The sequence below is a fragment of the Sciurus vulgaris genome (genome assembly GCF_902686455.1).
Source record: "Sciurus vulgaris genome assembly, chromosome: 3".
In the NCBI taxonomy this organism is placed as follows: domain Eukaryota; kingdom Metazoa; phylum Chordata; class Mammalia; order Rodentia; family Sciuridae; genus Sciurus; species Sciurus vulgaris.
This window is the reverse complement of record NC_136463.1, coordinates 81,435,449-81,456,091: the sequence shown is the minus strand read 5'-3', so window position 1 is coordinate 81,456,091 and position 20,643 is coordinate 81,435,449. Positions and strand designations below refer to the sequence as shown.

Here is a 20,643-nt window from a genome sequence, read left to right as displayed (position 1 = left end):
GCCTCCTGTCCAGCCTCTGTGGAGGACGCCATGCGGGGGCTGGGGAGGTGAGAGGAAGAGGGAGACCTGCTCTCACTCTCTTTTGACTGTGAACTGACCCAAAAATCCACTGGATATGCCACCTAGAACCCACACGCACACACAAACACAGACACAGATGTCGCTGAAACTCCAGGGTCCCGAAAGAGCATTTACGTGAGATTATAAGTTATCTTCTATTCTATTTATCTTTATTACATTGGGAAAAATGAGCATCCTGATCCAAGAAATGTGGACCCATGAGCCAGTCTTGTTTGACAGCAGGGGTGTGAGAAACTGCTGCAGGCAGTTGGCAGAACTAATTCTGGGTCCAAGTGACCAACCTCCTCGTCCACCTGGAGATGCCCATAGGGAACGTTGTGCTGTTCTCCCTGCTCTTGTCTGTACTGGGGGAATCTCTACAAAGAGCTGAAGGCAAAGTAAAGCCCCAGTCATCCTAGCTTCACCCCTTTCCTCCCTGAATGCCCAGAGAGAGGAGGGCCAGTAGGCCCAAGGAGACTGTGGACAGAGGCCCAGGGAATGCTGTCCAGGATGCACTTGGGTTGCCAGCACCTGCACAGACCCCATTCAGCGGACCTGATTCAGATGTGGCTTCAGGTAAGTCAGGTGGAAGTTCTTCACTCTCAGATGGTGAGCAAGCAGGTGACACAGGTAACTGTTCCCAGCACAGGGATCTGTGCCAAGTAGGGACTCAGTCCAGCTCTGCTTGGCTCTGAAGTGCCCCACGGCCCCTCATTCCCACTGTGAGGGTGTAGCCCTCTGTGCCCGAGTGTGCTTCAACCCGTTCTGTGTCCACTGGTTCAGGGGATCTGCAGAGCAGGGTGGAGATGCACTGTTCTCTGGAATGACCCTGGGCACTTGAGCTTGACAGTGGGGACCCCCATGACCTCACGTCCCTCCAGTTCTCATTTCTCTGTTCCTGCACTGTGGCACTGTTGGGGAGTTTCCTGGCTGGTCCCCTGTTCCTCTGCTCTGCTTTCCAGGGCTTCCTCTCCACTGCGAGAGCTGGCTCTTGCCAGGGTGGCTGCCAACTCACGTGGTCAGATCTGGGGTGAATTCTCGGCTGTCACCATACTTGATGCACTAGGCCCCTGGCCCGTGTCCCTCTGCACCGCCCTGGCTGGCTTTTTCTCTCCCTTTGCCATCTCCCACCTCTGACAGCCAGAGGGCCCAGGGCTGGTCCTTGTCTGGTCTCCATGACACTGTACACTGGTGGACTCACCTTGCCCTGGCTTTCAATACTGGCGGTTACTGGGGGCATCCAGATTTGTTTGACCTCCACCCTGAATCCCAAACTTCCACTTCTACCTACCGATGACACAGCCTTGCTTAGCAACCTAACGGGGTTGAAATCAGTATATTTGGGAGGACACGTGATCGGTCCCTGCTCCTCTTCCTATCTCTCCCAGCCCCACGAACGAGCCGCACATCTTGTCTGCTCAGTTTTGTCGCCTGGGATTCGTCCTTTTTCTTCTTCTCTCTTCCCTTCAGACCCACCCCCAATCTATCAGCAGGTCCTGCCGGCACCAGCCCCAGCCGGAGGCCAAATCCAGCCGTTGCTCCTGGCCTCGCTCTGATGCGCTGGCTGAGTTCCCTGGTCTCTCTCCTGGATAAGGGCTATAGAGCCCTTCCCATCTCCCTGCTTCAGCTCCTGCTTGGCTACCGCTCCCTACACCTGCTGCCACAGTGATCCCACTGGCTAAATCCAATCACAGCAGCTCTTGATGAAACCCTCAAGCACCTTCCTATTGCCCTTAGAACAAAACTCAGGTCCTCTGTGCCCACTCATAATTTATTCTGTGTTTCTACTTTCTGATTGAAATCTTGTTCTATTTAGAGCAGCACAGCACCCAGTTAAATAGCTGTATGAATTTCGAGTGGGGCTTCTGGGATTGTCCTTCTAAGGGAACTAGCTCAGCTAAAAGAATGCAAAATTTCGCTCTTCCATGCTTTCCTCCTTTCCACTGCTTGAAATGGAGATATGATGGATGGTGCTCCAGTAGCCATTTTGTGATTATAAAGCACCTTGATGATGGAAACTTCATAAGAAAGGTAGAAGGAGCAGGAATCCTGAATGACACGAAGCCACCCAGCTTGAAATCACTAATACTGAGCTTCTTCTATGTAAGAAATATGTTGTGTTAGCTGCTGATTGAGGCCAAATCTAATCCTAAGCAGAATTTGCAAAGTGCATTATTGATCTGGCCTCTTGTTTATTTCAACCAGTTTTTGATTTTCTGCCATGTCCCACCACAGTGGTTTTCTTTATGTTCCTTGGATTCACTTAGTTCCATCTGGAGCCCTTCTTCCAGGTCTCTGTGACTATCTCTTTGTCTTTCTCCTTCTTCCTCCCGCCCCTCCCTTTACCCCTCCTCCTCTTCCTTATTTTTCGGTACCGAGGATTGATCCCAGGGATATTTTACGACTGAGTCACATCCCCAGCCCTTTTAATTTCTACTTTGAGATAGGGTCTCCCTACGTTGTGGAGGCTGGCCTCAAACTTGTAATCCTCCTGCCTCAACCTCCCGAGTCACCAGGATTGCACCTGCCTCCTTCTTAATTTTTTTTTTTTTTTTTTTTTTGCATTGCTGGGGATTGAACGCAGGACCTGTGCTTGCAAGAGTAGAGTGCTTACTCTACCAACTGAGCTATACCCCCAGCCCCTCCTTCTTATTTTTGACATGACCTCTTAGGCCTTTCCTGACTTATGTAGCTCCTGACCACTCCACTTTCCCTTTTTACTTTTCCCTCTGTGAAATCATTTACTTTTAAAAGCATGTGTACTACCCATCTGCTCCCCTTAGGTCAGTTCCATGAGAACAAAGATTTCTGACTACCTGGTTCACTGCTACATCCCCCTAATGTGGCCCATGATAGGTATTTTAAAAGTCTTTGTTAAATAAATAAATGGCTTAATAAACAAATGGTTAAATAAATAATTGCTAAATAAACAAATGGTTCTTTTTTGAAAGGACATTTTCTTGGTCATGGCCATACATCACAGAATCCCTTCCTGCTACATTTGAAAACACTGTTGGGTGTGGTGGCACAGGACTGTAACCCCAGGGACTTGGGAGGCGGAGGCAGGAGGATTACAAGGAAACTTGGTGAGACCCTGTCTCAAAATAGAAAGAGCTGGGGTGCGGCTCAGTGGAGAGCACCCCTGTTCAACTCCCAGCACCAAAAAAAGGAAAGAGTAGATAATAGCTCAGCTGGCACCCTGGACTCACCCCTGACCCGTCTGGCTCTGCCAGCAGCAGGGATACGGTGGCAGTATAAGTCCTCGCTCCCGAAAGCTCGGAGCCTCGTGGGCAAGACGGGGAGTCCAGCTGATCTGGATGGTGCTGTATGGTGTGCTACGTCGGGGCCCCGTGAGGTTCCGGGAAGACAGGGGGGACCACGTGGTAGGCTCTCGGGTTTTCAGGGAGGCAGGAGCCGATGAGGAGAAGCCTGATGGGGTGGCTGGTGCTCCTGGCTGTCCAGGTGAGGGGAGTGGGCGCCGCAGGCCTGGCAGGCAGCAGAAGTCCAGCTGTGAAGTGTGGGACACTGCAGCATGACCTGCGTGTCTGAACCATCCTGCTTTTACCACGGGAAGTCCCACGTCCAGGGAAACCATGTCCCAGGGAAGCCAAGATGGTGGTGATCCTAGAGCCAGGGCTAGTTGGGGGTCCCAATAAATGCCTCTCGGTGGCTGGAGAAGAAAGCAAGCCCGTGGACTGTGGGGAGAGGAGGACATTCTTCATCCAGAGCTGAGAGTCCTCAGGGGCTGGTCCTTGTCCAGGCCTCCTGGACGGGAGGAAGAATGTGAACTTTGTCCTTAACGGCGGAGAATCACTCGCACAGACTGCAGGGTGGGAGTGAGGTGAATAAATGGGCATGGCTGACTGAGGGATCCGCCCGCTGGGCCACTCGGCACCTTTCGGCTGGCATGGCTCTGTCTCCTAGGGCATCATGTGTTGCACCCAGGGCCAGCTGGGGACAGGCAGCTGCTTGAGGAAATAGCCCCAGGCTCCCCTGGGCTTTGCATGGTCTAAAGGCAAGTTGCCTGCGAGTCTGGGGACTGACGTTCAGGTGAGGTTCTGGGGAGGGTCACCTGCTTCCGCTCAGCTGTCCCTTTGGAAGCTGTGACATAGGAAGACTCCCTCCTCTGCCTCTTCCTCTCGTCCTGCAGGCCAAACCTTCCATACTAACCTGGGGAAAGGCATTCTAGGGGATTTGGGAAGCCTTTGCTTTCTTTGGCTGGGGGCTGCAGGAAAAGCAAGCGTACCTCACCAGTCCACAGCTCTGCAGCCCATGGGGGATCATGGGTGGGGCTGAGGGTTTGTCTCTAAGGCCAGACAAAACACATGCCTGTGTTTGGTGCCTATCTCTATAAACACACCCCAACATGTCCCCCAACATACATACCCCGAGACACGTATCCCAAATACAGGATACACAGCAGATGCCTTGACACACACACCCTAATACATACATCGTGCCACATACACCCCCAAACACCCCCAGTACACACAAACTAACCTACCCCAACAGACCCCAACACACACACCCCTAAACACACAGTGCAACACATGTGCCTCAAAACACACACTGACACATATACAGCAACACAATACACCAACACGCGTACTAATACATACCCCTGACATGCACAGCAACACAGCTAGGTCCACAGATCCCATACCTAGATCCATATCGAACACACACACACACACACACACACACACGTTGATGCCATTTAGCTCTTTGAATGCACTTCCTGCATTGACCTTCCTGGCCCTTGCGCCTCCCATAGGCAGGGCAGCAGGTTGAGCCCCATTTCCACCTCTGGGTCTAGGAGGCCCGGCAATGCTTTCCTCCTTCACTCTCTCCGTGCTGTCCCGTGAGCTGCCTCTACTTCTGAGTGTAAGCCTTCCCTTGGCTCCATTTCTAGGGACTTCCCTGCTAAAGTGACCCCTAGCAGCCCCCACCTTCCAGCTCCGAGCACCCATTGATGGAATGAGGAGGGCAGGAGATGCCCTGTGCAGGCCCCGTTCCTTCCTCGCCCCTGTCAGTTTGTAGGTCCAGAGACCACCCACCTCCCGCCTGCCACTGCCCACAGCAGCAGCCTCTCTGAGCCTCCCTGGGTCACCCAGGCACTCGGCATCCCTGGTCCTGCTCTGGGGCTGACTCTAGCGGCAGGACACCACTCTGCCCTGGTCTCCATCCGCCCCACGTTGTGCCTGCTCCTTTCCCCACCTGCTCTCTAACCGGGTGCCTAGCCACCTCAGCTTTAAGTCTCCTTGAATCCCCGAACGCTAAGTTTGGCTGCATAGAATGGAAAACCCAAAACAACAGCGGGCAACCCCTCAAGGTTTTCTTCTCTCACGTCAGGGCAGCACTTGGGCAGTGCTTGGGCGGCAGCTCAGCCTGCTGAGACAGCTCTGCAAAGTCACCATGACCCTACTCCAGTCTTTGGGAGTTGGCTGTCTGGGAGGCCCAGTCAGACACCCTTTCCCGACCCTGACCGGCTGGGCTCTACCTCCTCCAGGGTTGCTCCAACCCTCGGCATAGGCCCCAGGAGGCTCTCCCTATGCCCGCCTCTTCCCTCACCCTTTACAACCCCACAGTGCCAGGGCCCCTCTGGCTCCTCAGCCTTCAGTGTGGCCCCGCACTGGACACCAAAGTGCCTGGCCCTCCCAGCCACTTGGTCTTAAGGCAGGTCAGTGCCATAGCCTGTCAGTGCCTGGAACAGTGCTGTTTCTACCAGGCCCTAGGTGCAGGCAGATAACAAATAAAAAAGCAATAGGCAGAGGCATCAGGAAGAGCTGGAACATGCTGAGGGCCCTGAACCCCAACCGGCTCCCCGCGATCCGTGTGCGTGCCTGAGAGTGCGCCTGGAGTTAACTACTGAAGCACTTGCGGGTAGCCGGGCTCAGACAAGTACATCGTGACTCCCTCATTTACAGAGACACCATGTCCTGAAGGGACTGGGGGATAATGCACATGCTACCATCTTTTGCTCGTGACAGCCAGCGTCACTGAGGAGTGGCCCAGGCGGGTATCCTGAGGAGAAACAAAGCTTTGGCAGCTGCTTCTTTTAAATTGTCATTAAGTTCCTTGTTCTGTGCTATTATTTCTGAATCCATGGCAGGTGTAGGGCTATGAGAAGCACTGGACACTAAGGGAGACGAAGGTCAAATGGAAGTTTAAGGTTTTATATTTCATCTTAAATATGCCCATTGTCTGTTTGTCTAGCTCACCTTCCTTCTTCTCTTCCTCCCTCCACCTGTGCACCCCCCCCTCCCTCTCCTTCTTCCAGAAAGGTATATAAGGGCAAACCCCCAAATCCCTGGCTTGAGACCAGTTTGCATGGAAGATCTCTGGGCTGACAGGTCCCATCGGCAGGCGGAAGACTGAGGACGCTGCCCGGGCTACTTGGGGTCCTGTTGCCGCTGACTGATTCTTTTACCAACTCAGACAGCAGATGCACAATATGGATTTGTCCTCCTATGGGCCCTAAACTAAACGAAAATACTGGCCCCCTTCACAGTGGGAGCTCGTAATTAGATACAAATACACTTAACCCTCAAGCAAAAATCCTATCCTTCTCTTTTCATTCATAATTTTTTCTCTCTCAACCCATAGTCTCACGTATGGGAAAGGAAGGCACTAAAGAAACTGAACACACTGGGGCCCAAGGAGGTAAATGAGAGAGGTCTCCTTTCTTGGATTAGCACCTGAGTCACGACCCAGGGATGGGAAAGAAGAGAGACAGAGGAGCCCTGTGGGAACAAGGGCGCCTGCCCACTGTGAGCCCATGGACCAGGCTGAGAGGTGAGAGGGCCTGAAGCCATCACAGCTGCAGGGATCAATCAACAGGCTGAGCTGGGAGAGATGAAGCTGGCAGTGTCTCTGGTGCATTCCTTCTTCTGGGACCACCGTGGCTCCCTTGCAGCATTCCTCTCAATGTCAAGACCAAGGCAGTTTTACTAACTGCAAACATTCAATCAGGGTCTTTCACCAGGAGGGGCAGAAATGATGTGAAGCCCAGCAGTACAAGGGGTCTTTTTCTGAACTTCCTGGTGGTGGATGCTCCACAGTTTTGAGTTAGATCAATGGGGAGTGTGAATGTATAGCAGGCAGTGTGTATGGGGGTGGTCTCCCTTGGCCAGGGAGGTCCTCAGCTCTCATATACATACATGGGCTGAGTTTAGTGATTTTGTTTAAAAAGTGATGATCTTTCTTGTCTGAATATATGCATAATTTCCTTGATTTCTATTTCAACCCTGTCACCTGTAAGAGCATAAGAAATGCTATTTGGGGCTGGGATAGTGGCGCACACCTGAAATCCCAATCACCTGGGAAGTGAAGACAGGAGAATTACGAGTTCAAAGCCAGCTTCACGGGGCTGGGGGTATAACTCAGTTGGTAGAGTGCTTGCCTTGTAAGCACAAGGCCCTGGGGTCAAATCCCCAGCACTGGGGCTGGGGAAATAGCTCAGTTGGTAGAGTGCTTGCCTTGTAAGCACAAGGCCCTGGGTTCGATCCCCAGCACCAAAAAAAAAAAAAAAAAAAAAAAAAAAAAAAAAAATCAAAATCCCCAGCACTGAAAAAACAAAACAAAAACAAAACAAACAAACAAAAAAACAGCCTCAGCAACTTAGCATAGGCCCTAAGTACCTAGCAAGACCCTGTCTTTAAATACAATATAATAGGCTCATGGTTGAGCACCTCTGGGTTTAATTCCTGGTACTCCACAAAAATGCTATTTGGGGTCAATTGTGCATTTCTCCTCCTTCTTTCTCAATTTCCCCTTCCCCTTCTTTTTTTGTGCCTCATGGGACAGTTAATGTCTTATCCTCCAAGGAGAGATCTCAAAGGTCAGCTTTGAAGTTCAAGAATGCCATTTAAGGGGAATTTGGTAGTTGGAACCAAGGGTCCAAAGTGGACACAGTTGGGTTTGGAGACCCTAAGCAAAAAACATCTTAGAAATACTCTGTCTTTCCCTTGTTAGTTGCAAAATAACCAGCTCATGGGGCTCTTGGCCACACGTGGGCACATGGGTGCTGCCTATAGGAACATGAATCCCCAGCATGGAAACGGTCTTCAGCTCGTCTTGCTCAGGCCTCTGGCATCTCAGAGCTGCCCAGTCCTGGGATCCTGGGGCAAGGAGTCCAATCCCTCTACATCCTCTTTTGGTCCCCACTGCTACCACCTTTCTTCTAGCCCGTATCTCCTCCCAGACTCTGGTGTCTCGGTCACTACAGTGGTGCGATGCCCTCCCAGAATGCTCCTGTGGGGAAGCACATGCCCTCTTGGCCTCACTCCTCTTTCTGGGCTGACAAGGTCCCCTGCCCCTCCCGTGGCCTGGTTACCTGGACTCACCCTGGATGCCCGGTGGTTCTTCATGCAGACCCCATCCATGATGGCTTCCTGCTCAGATTCTGCCTCCACAAGACTCCTCCTGGCAGGTTTAGGTGTCCTCTGCTGCATCTCCACCGCTCCCTGGACCACACAGTCCATGTTTCGTTCTTGCCAGCATTCTGAGAAGGGTTATCAGAGACGACGCCTCCTGCTTCTGCCATATCATATCCAGCGACTAAGCAGCTCATCACGCTCACTGAATGAAAGGGAAGGAACTAGGAATGGTTTGTGATTAGTAATTTGAAGTGGCCCACTAACCAACTACTGTATTTAGCACCTCCATTTTTTTTTCTAGAAGATATACGACTTGGACAGCCATCCCCAGGGGCCTGCTGTCAAATATTTCCTGAGTGTTCAAAACATGTTAAATCCTACTCTCAAACAGCCTCCAGGAACCCCACCCACAGGCCGACGGTGAAGTGGAAGAGGTCCTCTCAAGTTTGCTTCTTTGGGTTCCATGGTCTCACTGAGAATGGGGCCAGAACACAGTGATTCGTGTGGTTCTTGATAACAATCAACTGACTCCAGGGCGTTAGGAGCTGAGGAATTCAGTTCAAAAGTAACGCTGGGGATGAAAAGCCCCACAACATGCCTCTGTGTTAAAGCCTGTTGAGGCAACAGAACGGGGGTGTAGAAGGAGTGATGGGCCGGTGTGGCCAGATGCTTATGCCTGGGGAGGGACAGGAGCACACAGCTGGCCTGCTGTGGGTCTCCGATGGATTCCCAGGCCTACGGCTGACCTTCAGGGAGTTGGCCAAGCCACCAAGTGGCCCTTCAGTTTTCCGTGTGTCCCATGTGATTAATCAAAGCACTAAATCAAACACTGGGCACTGGCAGCTCAGCACAATGGTGCTGGAGCTCATGAGCAACCAGATCTAAGATGAAGACAGTCACAGGGGCCCTCTGTGGCCAGTGGACACTGTCCAGCTGCCCTGGTGAGACACATGGAGATGTTTCATCAAAATAACCCTCCCATGCCCACTTGTTCATCAAGAACTTGGCTCTGTGATCTCAAAAGCATGAGGTAGCTTGAGAGGTTCTGCAGGGCTCCATGTTGGTGGCTGAGCTTTTCAAAGAGCAAGCTTGGCCCCTGTCCCTTCAGGGCTGCCTCTGCTGGATCCTTCTTTGCACTTGGCTCCAGGCTTGCCTTGTCTATCTCCTGTGCCCTAGGCAGGACACCACAATGAGCCGGGCATACAGCTCCTGCCATGTAGATACAGAGTTGTTCTAGAGCGGCGTGATGTAGGATGGTGACATCTGGCAACAGTGGCTCCTCCATCAGTGGTAGAAAAGTGAACGCCAGGTTCTTGAGCCCAACCCTTCCAAAATATCTCTCCAGCCAAGGCCTTCTCTTCCCCGATACCCTGCAGGAGCTGTGTGGCCAAGAACTGCACCTGGGTTCTTAATTCATTTTGCAAATGAGACCTCAGTCTTGCTTTTATGGTTTGTCTTGTCACTTTGGAAATTTTCACCAGCCACAAATTGACACTTAGCAATGGGTTATGCAAACAAACAGAAACTGGTGTGAGAACAAAGTGCTCTGTGGAAGATACCGCTTCTATTTTCTGTATGCCTGACTACGGTATCACATACTTCCTTCCTGCCTTCTCCATTGGGCCCGAGGTCTTTGATGGCGGCAGGGAGCCAGCATCTTGTGTGGGGGCGGCCTGGTCCTGCAGCCTGTGTGCTGGGCGTTGGCTATAGCATCGCTGTGCATTATTGTATTCAAAACTGACAGGCGCAGTCCCATACCTGGTGGAGATTGAAGGCTGAGGTCACCAGCACACGAATTGAGCCCAATACTAAATGAGGCTTCAAATCAACAGGAATAGGTCCTTTCCCCTCAGGAGGGGATGAAGAGTACCCCACCTCCAAAAAAGTACAAGGTGATCTGGAAGGACTCAATTTACACCCTTGGCTCCTGTGGGCTGGGGGATCAGCAGAGGGCGGGATAATCCCAGCTTCACGAGCAGATGGTTTCTGACTACCGCTTGACCCAGTTCCCTCCCAGCAGATGACTGGCAGCAGGGCTGACAGCTCCTCCACCAGGGGAGCAAAGTGTGGACGCCCCCCTTCTCTTCCCCCCTCCCACGGGCAAGGACACAGTAGCTTTTGCCTTTCTCAGGTGCCAGGTCAACAGGCAGGATGCTGCACCTTCCTGAAGGTGGGGAGCCCTTGCCCACCCTTCTTTCCTGTCCAGCCCAGGTGAGGCTGGCAATAAGAAGGGTTGAAGCTGGGCAGACCAAGAATGCTAGTTCCAGGGCTTGTGCTGGGGGATGGGATTGGTGGTGTTAAATCCTTCACTGGCTTAATGACTTCCCTCATTCATTCAGTCAATCATTCTTTCAGTAAGTTCCCTGATCACGTCAGGTCTGACACTAGCCAAGGCCCATGAATCCTGGTTCCTGTGCTGGAGATAGACAGGTAAGGGGATAGTAGCCAGGCACTGACACAGAGGTCTAATCAGGCAAGTAATCATCCAGGGCACAAGAGAACTTTGTCAAGGAAGAGAGACTGGACTGGATCTTAAAGACTGAGAAAGAGTTTACTAAGTGGTCAGAGGCTCTGGTGATGGAGAATGCCTGAGGTCACAGTGTAGGTGACCACAAGAAGATGAAAGCAAAACCACCAAGATGGGCACTGCCTGGTTCAGGGTCATCTTGCAGGATGTGCTGGCCAGGTTACCTGGGAGGCAGAGTGCCTCCTTCCTGCCCATGGATCACAAGCTCCAGACAGGGCAAAGGATGGAGTCTGGATGGGAGCAGCAGAAAACTGGATTCTTGAGAAGTTTCTAAGCAGGCAGGAAGGCTGCCATCTCAGAGCTCTTGCTGGGTACCTGCTTCTGACTTCAGGTTGGCAAATTCAGATCCGCCCTAGTTTTGGCCCTTGGACTTCTCGGGTAGGTTCCTCTGATTGGGAGGGAGGGGGCGCTCCGCTTCCAGACTTTCGGGGCCTCGGCTGGCCTGCGGTCCTGGCCAAGCTCCACAGTGCGCTGCTAGCCCAAAGATTCACGATGGGGGGCTGGGGGGGGGGACCCTAGTGGGAGGCCTCGCTCTGCCCAGGACATCCTGGTTCCTCAATGTTGGAGGAAAGCCACAAGGACCTCCCATCCTACTTCTTCCTCACAGTTCTGTCTGCTGCCAGGTGAGGCCAGGGTGGACAGGGGTCCCTGCTAGGGAAGGGAGAGGCAAAATTGTGTTCCTGACCTCAAACTCTGTGCCCTGTGGGCACTGTTGTTCTGCCCCAGACGCAGGTGGGGGCATGAGAAGGGACAAAAGGAACGAATGGCACTCGGGGTTCTGGACAGGATCTGGAATCAGATTTCCATTGATGGTGTTTCTTTGGCAGCCAAAGAACAGCTCCTTGGAACCCTCAGTTCTGTGAGGAGCTTGGCTCAGTCACCTCATTTGGGCCTCCCAATCAGCCAGTGATAACAAGGTGTCTCCGAACCTCCTTTACAGACGAGGAGACAGAGCCTGGAGAAGGTGAGGACTCTATCCAAGAGCACTGCTATGAAGCTGGCAGTGGCTGTCCCGACTGAAACCCGGCTTTGACTGAAGCCACGGTTTGCCAAGGCGGGGATGGGGTTGCTGCAGACCCCACCAGTCCGGCAAGCCCAGAGGCCTCTGAGCCTCTGGGCCTGGAGGCTGGGTCCTCGCACAATGAGGGCACTGCAGTCCGGGAGTGGCATCCACCCGCAGAGCTCAGGAGCATTGTTGCCCCGCCTCACCGGGTCGGCACGAGAAGGAGCACCCCCGGACCACCGGGGGCGGGCGCGCGGCGAGAGTCGTCAGTCCTGGTCCGGGAGGACGGCAACTGGGACAGGGGCAGGTCCTGGGCGTCCGCGGGTAAGGGGCGGGGGCTGGGGAGTGGCGAGCGCCTGGAGCCCATCGGTGCCTCGGTCGCCCAGCTGGGCAAGGGTCCCAGGCACCCACGTGGGGGGAAAGTTTCCAGGCCGCAAAAGTGGCTCGGCATTGCGGGGGGGGGGGTGCGGGGGAACAGAGAGCAGACTCACCTCTCCATAAGGCAGAAAGGGAAAAAGCGGAGGGAAGCGGAGGTGGGCGGGGGAGCGGGCAACACCGACCTGAACAGATTCCGCCTCCCCCTCCGCCCCCGGGAAGCCCGAGTGGGGAGGCGCGGACCGTCTCCTCCCGCACGGCCAGGACGACACTCCCCCCCTTTTCTGCCAACGTCTATCTCAACGCGCGCGCACATACGGAGAGTGTGCAGCTTTTTTACCCCTCGGGAGAAAAAAACGGGGAGTGTAAAAGAAGACAGGGCAAAGCGAAGAACTCCTCCTCGGTGTGCTCTACACTCCTTGCCGCGGCTGAGCGCGGGGACGCCGCTGCCACCCGCCCGCTCTCTCCCGGCCCTGCAGCGTGTGCCAGTGTGAGCGCGAGCTAGGGCATCCGCTCTCGGGGACGCCGGGAGACTTTTAGGTGCTCGAGCAGACCTCTCCACCGCCGCGGCAGGCAGAAGAGACAGGGACCAGAAGGGCCCGGCCTCCGCCTCGCCTTTCTCGGCCGGCGCCCCGCGCCCGGCCGGCCCGCGCAGGCAGGCAGAGGGAGGCGGCGAGGAGGCCGGCAGAGCAGAGGCCCCGGAGAAGCTCGCAGCGGCTGGCCCTCCCGCTGCCCGCCCGTGGATGCGGCGCCCCGGGAGCCTGGAGACAACTTTGTCGTGTGACGCGCCGAGAGGACTGCAGGGCCCGCGGCCGAGGGCTCAGCGCCGCCTGTGAGCTGGCCCGCGCGGCCGGCGCTCCCCAACACCGCGCTCGCTCCGCGCCGCCGCCCGCCGGCCCGCGGCGGGGACGACCTGCCCGTCGCCGGCGGCGGCGGCTCTTTCTCCGCGCCAGGCAGCGAGGGCGAGGCGCTCAGGTGCGAGCGTGGGGCCCCGCCGCAGCGCCCGCCGCAGCGCCGCGCCAAGCCGCGCCCGGCTCCGCTCCGGGGGCTCGGGCACCTTCTTCTCGGTCTCAACCAAGTTGCGTCGACCGGCTCCTTCGCCACCTTCCCATCCCCGCGACTGAGTCGCCGCTGCTGCTGCTTTCGCTTCACCCAAGCAGGGGCTGCGGGGCCCCGACGCGAAGAGGATGGACAGAAGGCTGCAGATGCTGAGGCTCCCCGAGACGCCCGTGCGGCAGTGACCCGCCCGCGTCCGGCGCGCCCCTCCGGCCCCAGCGGCCCTCCGCGCCCCTTCTCCGCCGCGCGGGAACCCCCGCGGCCCGGCCGGCCCCCTCCCCCTGCGAGCCGGCTGCGGCCCTCCCGGCAGGCGGGCGGGCGGAGGCCCGGGCGGGCGCGGGCTCGGGCGGGGGCGGGGCGGGGCGGTGCGCCCGGAGCCCGGAGCCCGGAGCCCGGCCCTGCGCTCGGCTCGCCTCGCGGCGGGCGCCCTCGTCGCCAGCGGCGCACCATGGACGGGTTGCCCGGTCGGGCGTTGGGGGCCGCCTGCCTTCTGCTCCTGGTGGCGGGCTGGCTGGGGCCCGAGGCCTGGGGCTCCCCCACGCCCCCGCCGTCGCCCGCTGCGCCGCCGCCGCCCCCGCCGCCCGGACCTCCAGGCGCCTCGCAGGACACCTGTACGTCGTGCGGCGGCTTCCGGCGGCCTGAAGAGCTGGGCCGGGTGGACGGTGACTTCCTGGAGGCGGTGAAGCGGCACATCTTGAACCGCCTGCAGTTGCGGGGCCGACCCAACATCACGCACGCCGTGCCTAAGGCCGCCATGGTCACGGCCCTGCGCAAGCTGCACGCTGGCAAGGTGCGCGAGGACGGCCGCGTGGAGATCCCACACCTCGACGGCCATGCTAGCCCCGGCGTCGACGGCCAGGAGCGCGTCTCCGAAATCATCAGCTTTGCGGAGACAGGTGGGTTTGGCCTTCGGGCGGCCAGTCGCGGCCGGCGCTCCCTCCCTCTCTCTCTGCCAGCTCCTGCGGCCGCAGCCACAGCCGGCACGTCCCAGGGGCAACCTGGACTTACCGCCCGGCAGCTTGGCCGTGGCCCTCAGCGCTCAGCCCTTCTCTTTCCCCAGATCATAGACCCCTTCCTGGTTCCCCACTCACGCTGCCGAGCACCCTGTCCTTCACCCTTGCTCTTGGGAATCGGGCCCCAGCGCCTCTGGGCGCGCGTCCCCCTCCCGGCAGATGCGCGCGGCCCTGGCTCTGTGGGCACTTGCTTGGTGATTGCTTAATGTTTTTGTTTCCCACGATCGGAGTGTAGGCTTAGCAGTGTGGATGGAGATGTGTGTGCTTGTTGATATACGTGGGCCGGAGGAGTGTGTATATGTGTGTGTGTGTGTGTGTGTGTGTGTGTGTATGTATGTGTGCCTGCGTGAGAGGCCCCCGGGGCCGCTTCCATCGCTGGGCGGCGTGGGCTTGCCAGGATTGCTGAAGCCTCGCTGGGGAGAGCTAGGCAACCTCTCTTCCGATTGTGTGGGCACCAGGATCAGGCGGAAGGCAGGCTTCTCAACAGGTCCATCATTTACACAGAAAGATGCGGCTCGGGAACAGCCCCGTGCCTTTGGCTTGCCTGGCAGCAGCGGCAGCCCTCTGGTCCGAGCTGCAGAGTTCTAGTTAACAAAGGGTAGGACTCCTTTCTGGAATTTTCCCCACAGCCCCCGATTGTAGATCTCTACCTCTGTCTAAATGTAAAAATCAGGGAGAGAAAAATCTTTGGGAAGTTTAAAAGAAGGAGGAAAACGTGCCTGCGCTGAAATGCTGCAAGTGCTTTCGGCTCCGCTGTCCTTTTCAGGACTTGAATGAGCCAGGCTGGCTTTTGTGCCTGGAGCTCGGCCCCATTTGTGTAGAGGGGACTGCAGAGAAGGTCTCAGAGGGGGAAGGACCGGTGTAGGCAGGGACGGAGGACAAGCAGGGAGCCTGGGAGGAGGGGGGTCGCTTGTGCCCCTGGCTGCAGATGCCCCCCCAGCGCTCCCCCAGGCAGCAGTCAGCCCGTGCTGATGCTGCCCGGGGATGAAAGGGGATGAAAAGTTTTGCATGGCCGAGTGTGGAGAAAAGCGGGGACAATCAGGGCTGGTTTGTGCTGAGAAAGAAATGCATTGCCGTTTTAGCTGTCCGCCCGTCAGGGGAAGCTCGACATGCAATTAGAGGGCTTGGATTAAAAGGTGCTTTGGGGCCCAGGGTAGAAATGTGACTCTGGAAGGTCGAGGAGGCCTTTTGGTCCCGGTGGCACAAAATGACAGCGGGGGCTGTTATATTTCTGGTCTGTTTCACGGATCCAGCTCTTTGACTTATAAATAACAGATTCAGGTCACAGGCAGCTTTTAAGGCTGCAGCTTCCCCCATTTCAAAGTCAGATGTCAGTGTTATTAGAGGAGCCAGGCGAGGCCTGAGGAGGGGGTCTGGGGGGGCATGGTGGGAGGTTTGATAAAACTAGCTGTGTCCATAGAGTTGCCTGATTCCTGGGAAAAAGAAAGAAAGAAAGAAAGAGAAAAAGTAGATTGTCAGAGGGAAGGGTCACCAAAATATAGGATGAGAGGGGAGTCATCTCCTGACTGGCATAGCCACTCTTCTTGTTGAGCCCAATTGTTGGGAAAACTAACAAATCAGCCTCTGCTTTCCTTGAAGATTTTGAACGTTCATGAACAGGGAACCAGGGTCTTGTCAAAGGATTGGACTTCCAAGTTTCAAGGCTGAATGTCCTGTCCCTTGGAACTACTCAGAAACAAGGGCTGCACTTTGCAAGCCTGCAGAGCACACGTTCCTGTCGGAAATCTGAGCAGAGCTTGCTTGTTTGCTGTGGAGGTTCCACTGGGGGTTGGATCAGATCATGCTTAGGTAAACACTGGAAAGAGGCGGTAGGTGGCTCAGCTCGATTTTGCAATGCCCTAAGTTAACCAGAAAAAAAAAAAAAAAAAAAAAAAAGCCCTACTTAGAATAACCCACCCCCAAATCCTCCCTTCGATCCTGGTTTTGTTTTTCAGATTTCACAGATACCCATAACAACTTGTTAAGATCTTGGCCTCCTGACAATTTCCTCTATTGAGCTTTGAGGCCTGACAGGCCGTCTCCAGGGAGTCCTGGCCTGGGAGAGGTGAGGCCGGATTTTATAGACCTGGACCTTCCAGCTCCAACCTGGTCCAGGTTTCTCAATGGGAAATGATTTTCTCTGCCTCTCCCAGGTTACAAGCAGAGGCCTGGGCCCTAGGATCGGTATTTCTGGTCAGTAACATTTTCCAGCTGTGTGGCAAGTGTGCATTCCAGCATGAGGCAGCAGAGTCCATTTCCCCTGTTGCCTCGTGTTCTCCTTGAACTCACTTGGCCTGTTCTTCCCTTTCTCTGCAGATGGCCTCGCCTCCTCCCGGGTTCGCTTGTACTTTTTCGTTTCCAACGAAGGCAACCAGAACCTGTTTGTGGTGCAGGCCAGCCTGTGGCTTTACCTGAAACTTCTGCCTTATGTGCTGGAGAAGGGTAGTCGGCGGAAGGTGCGGGTCAAGGTGTACTTCCAGGAGCAGGGCCATGGCGACAGGTGGAATGTGGTGGAGAAGAAGGTGGACCTCAAGCGCAGTGGCTGGCATACCTTCCCGCTCACAGAGGCCCTCCAGGCCTTGTTCGAGCGGGGTGAGCGTCGACTTAACCTGGATGTGCAGTGCGACAGCTGCCAGGAGCTGGCCGTGGTGCCGGTGTTCGTGGACCCCGGTGAGGAGTCACACCGGCCCTTTGTGGTGGTGCAGGCTCGGCTGGGCGACAACAGGCATCGCATCCGGAAGCGGGGCCTGGAATGTGATGGCCGGACCAACCTCTGTTGCAGGCAACAGTTCTTCATCGACTTCCGGCTCATCGGCTGGAATGACTGGATCATTGCGCCCACTGGCTACTACGGGAACTACTGTGAGGGCAGCTGTCCGGCTTACCTGGCCGGGGTCCCCGGCTCCGCCTCCTCCTTCCACACCGCTGTGGTGAACCAGTACCGCATGCGGGGCCTGAACCCCGGCCCCGTGAACTCCTGCTGCATCCCCACCAAGCTGAGCTCCATGTCCATGCTCTACTTTGATGACGAGTACAACATCGTCAAGCGGGATGTGCCCAACATGATCGTGGAGGAGTGTGGCTGCGCCTGATGGCGGAGGGCAGGGGCGCAGTGGCAGTGGGGTGTGGACGACAGTCCCCAGTGGGCTTCTTCCAGCCTCTGCGGGAACAGGAGGTGCCTGGTGGGCTGAGCACGGTCGTTCTGTTGGGCTGCAGAGAGAGTGCCAGGGTGAAGCCTGAAAGAATTTCCTACTACTTCATAGAACAACCAGTCAAAACCAGAGGGAGAGCCCTCAGCTGACATGAGAGACTTTCAAATGCACACGTAGACACGCACAGCCAGACGCATCCTGCCACCCACACAGCAGCCTCCAGGATACCAGCAAATGGATGCGGTGACAAATGGCAGCTTAGCTACCAATGCCTGTCAGTCGAAGAGAATGGGGTGAGCAGCCACCATTCCCACCAGCTGGCCGGGCCACTCTGAATCGCGCCTTCTGAGCACACATAAAAGCACAAAGACAGAGACAGGGAGAGAGAGAGAGAAAGAGAGAGAGAGAGAGAGAGAGAGAGAGTGCCATGGAGAAGGAAAGCAGGGTGGAGAGTGTGCAGGCAGGCCGTGTGTCCCCCTGGGCCATGCCAGGCCTGCTCTGCCACCGCAGCTCCTGGCGCAGACGTGTCCACTTCTCCCCACCTGGCATTCTCCATGCTGCGAGACCAGGGAACTGTCCTTCCACACCCTTGTAGAGGGAAGGAGGCCCAGGAAGGACACCAGCTGTCAGAGACTGGAGCAGGGGCAGTGACCGTTCGACTCTTCGTCACTCGGGTCCCTGACATGACTTATGTGTGTGTGTGTGTTTGTGGGGTGGGGCGGGTGGGAGAGGAGAGGGGTCTTAATTTGATGCTTTAACTGATCTCCAACAGTTGACAGGTCTTTTGTGCCAGTTGTAGAACTGAAAAGACTTTCCTATCAGGTATGACCTTTTACGTGAAAAACTGAATTGTTCAAAATGAGAAGAAGAAAAGTTGCAATCGGTGCCCTTCCCTGGGGACGTTCCTCTGGGACTGGTTGGGGGAGGGTGGGAATGACCACTAGGCAAGGGGGTGAGCCCAGAGGAGGCAATGGGGGGGTGGAGGCATTCTGGAAATGCTGGTTGGGGGGCTCCCTCAGCACAGGGTGGGGGAAGGGAGCCGCTCCGCTGGCCTTGGAGAGATGGGGAAGGCTTTCACTGCTTTGCAGAAGTTGCCTGTGTGGGTGGGCCCTGGCCACCGGGGCAGCCATGGACATGGCACCTGCCCACTCACCTGCCTGCCCCGCATAGCACTTGCCAACCTGCCTGAACGCACATGATATAGCACTTGCCGATCTGCGCGTGTCCAGAAGTGGCCCTGGGAAGAGCGCTGAAGTCGCTCTCCTTCTAGATGTCCAAGTGCCACGCGAACTATGCAATTTAAAGGGTCGACCCACACTAGATGAAACTGGACTCGTATGACTCTTTTTATATTTTTTTATACTTGAAATGAAATCCTTTGCTTCTTTTTTAAGCGAATGATTGCTTTTAATGTTTGCACTGATTTAGTTGCATGGTTAGTCAGAAACTGCCATTTGAAAAAAGAAGTTATTTTTATAGCAGCAAAAAAAAAAATGAATACAGTTAAATGTATTATACATAATTTTGGAACCAAAGAGGCCAACAGATCAGTTTTAATTTTTATTAGAATGGTGAGGCCATCTTCTATAGGTGGACGTTCTGAACAATCCCTTGAGTGGCCTGCCAATGTTTCAGGGTATAAACGGATTTTGTTTATTCAGTTCAATGTGTCGTTTCTATCCTTACACACCCAGAAGGTAGAGTAAAAATGACTGGTAGAATGCAGGTGTGTACCCTTAAATCCTCATCTTTATGTTTATTTAATAAAGCTCCCCTTAGGTTCTGTTTCATAATAATTTAAAACCAAACAATTTCCCCATAGACTGGCTGTTAAAATATTTTACGTTTGTGTACAGTTTAAGAAAATAAACGATTGAGTGCCACGGGCTTCCTGCCTTGTGTGATGTCTGAGGCGGTGGGCAGCTGGGAGGAGGGTCAGACCAGGTGTCCAGCTCCCATGCCAGCAGCCTCCGCGGCTCGCTCCCGGCACTCTCTGAGTCCTTGCCATGAGATGTATGTCACTCAAGCTAGCAAAGATGGCAGAAGATCAAAATGAAGGACAATTAGCAAATTCATGAATTACGCATTTGTTTACCCTTCTAGTCCCAAGACTAATTATGTTTCACCACGGCCGCATCTATTACCATTTGCAAGTGGTGAGACCCATCCCTGGAAGGAAGGGTGGAATCTGGAAGGCGAAGCCCCCTGACCTCTCTGCTCACCTCCAGGTACTAATCTAGGCAGTTGTCACCCAGAAGGGGCTTCCTGTCTTGGAGACAAGATCATGAAGAGCTCAGTGTCCTATCCTGTGGGGGCCTGAACTGGTAGAAAGGTGGGTGTTAGTAGTCACCCCTGCCACCATGGGGTGACCTAGAGACCTGTCGTTCCTGTTACCCCACAGCCCCCACATTATAAATCTTCACTTTTCAAAGGTTGGGATCTGGGCTCAGAGAGTCCAGGGCCTGCCTGAGGGTCACTCGGCTAGGATAGGGGCCCTGGGAGTTAGAGCCAGGTGCTGCTACTGGCCTACCATCTCTCCTGGGGGTGTCGCAGTCCTGTGGCCTTGCCTTTCTCTGAGGCCCTGCAGACCACAGGGGCTCTGCCCTGGAGTCTGTGTCAACCTGTGGTCTTCCCCAGAAAATCTCAGGACATTTGAATGTGTACAAATTTAGGCAAAATCTAACCTCATTAAGGTAACAATGGGGGAAACTAAGGGAGGCCAGATGCTAAATTCACACAGCCAGTAGGTAGCAGGGGACATTCTTCAGGCCTCTGTCTTGTATTCTCTGTCCTACTAAGAGAGCTACTGCTTTGTTGGGTTCTTGTACCAAGATGTGAATCTGCAAAGTCGTGAGATGCTGTAATAGTTCATGGAGGGGAGTCGTAACGATGGGTGTGGCCTGGTCATTGGCATTATCTGAAGAGGCTCTGTTTTTTTCTTTCGGTGGTACTGGGGATTGAACCCAAGGCCTTGGGCATGCTAGGCAAGCCCTCTACCAACTGAGCTATACCCCCAGCCTGGCCTGGTCATCTGGGGGAGTAATTCACTACCTAGCTACCCCACTGCTTGGTGGTATAG

At 55.1% G+C, this 20,643-nt stretch overlaps 1 protein-coding gene across 1 annotated transcript; it reads left to right on the top strand.

Annotated features, from left to right (window-relative positions):
* The first annotated feature begins 7,871 nt into the window (after positions 1–7,871).
* On the top strand, positions 7,872–19,452 carry INHBB (inhibin subunit beta B). Its single transcript, XM_079131236.1, has 2 exons — positions 7,872–14,295; positions 16,729–19,452. Exons 1-2 carry the CDS (start codon positions 13,848–13,850, stop codon positions 17,502–17,504), a joined length of 1,224 nt encoding a protein of 407 aa, XP_078987362.1. The 5' UTR covers positions 7,872–13,847; the 3' UTR covers positions 17,505–19,452.
* The last annotated feature ends 1,191 nt before the right edge of the window (positions 19,453–20,643 follow it).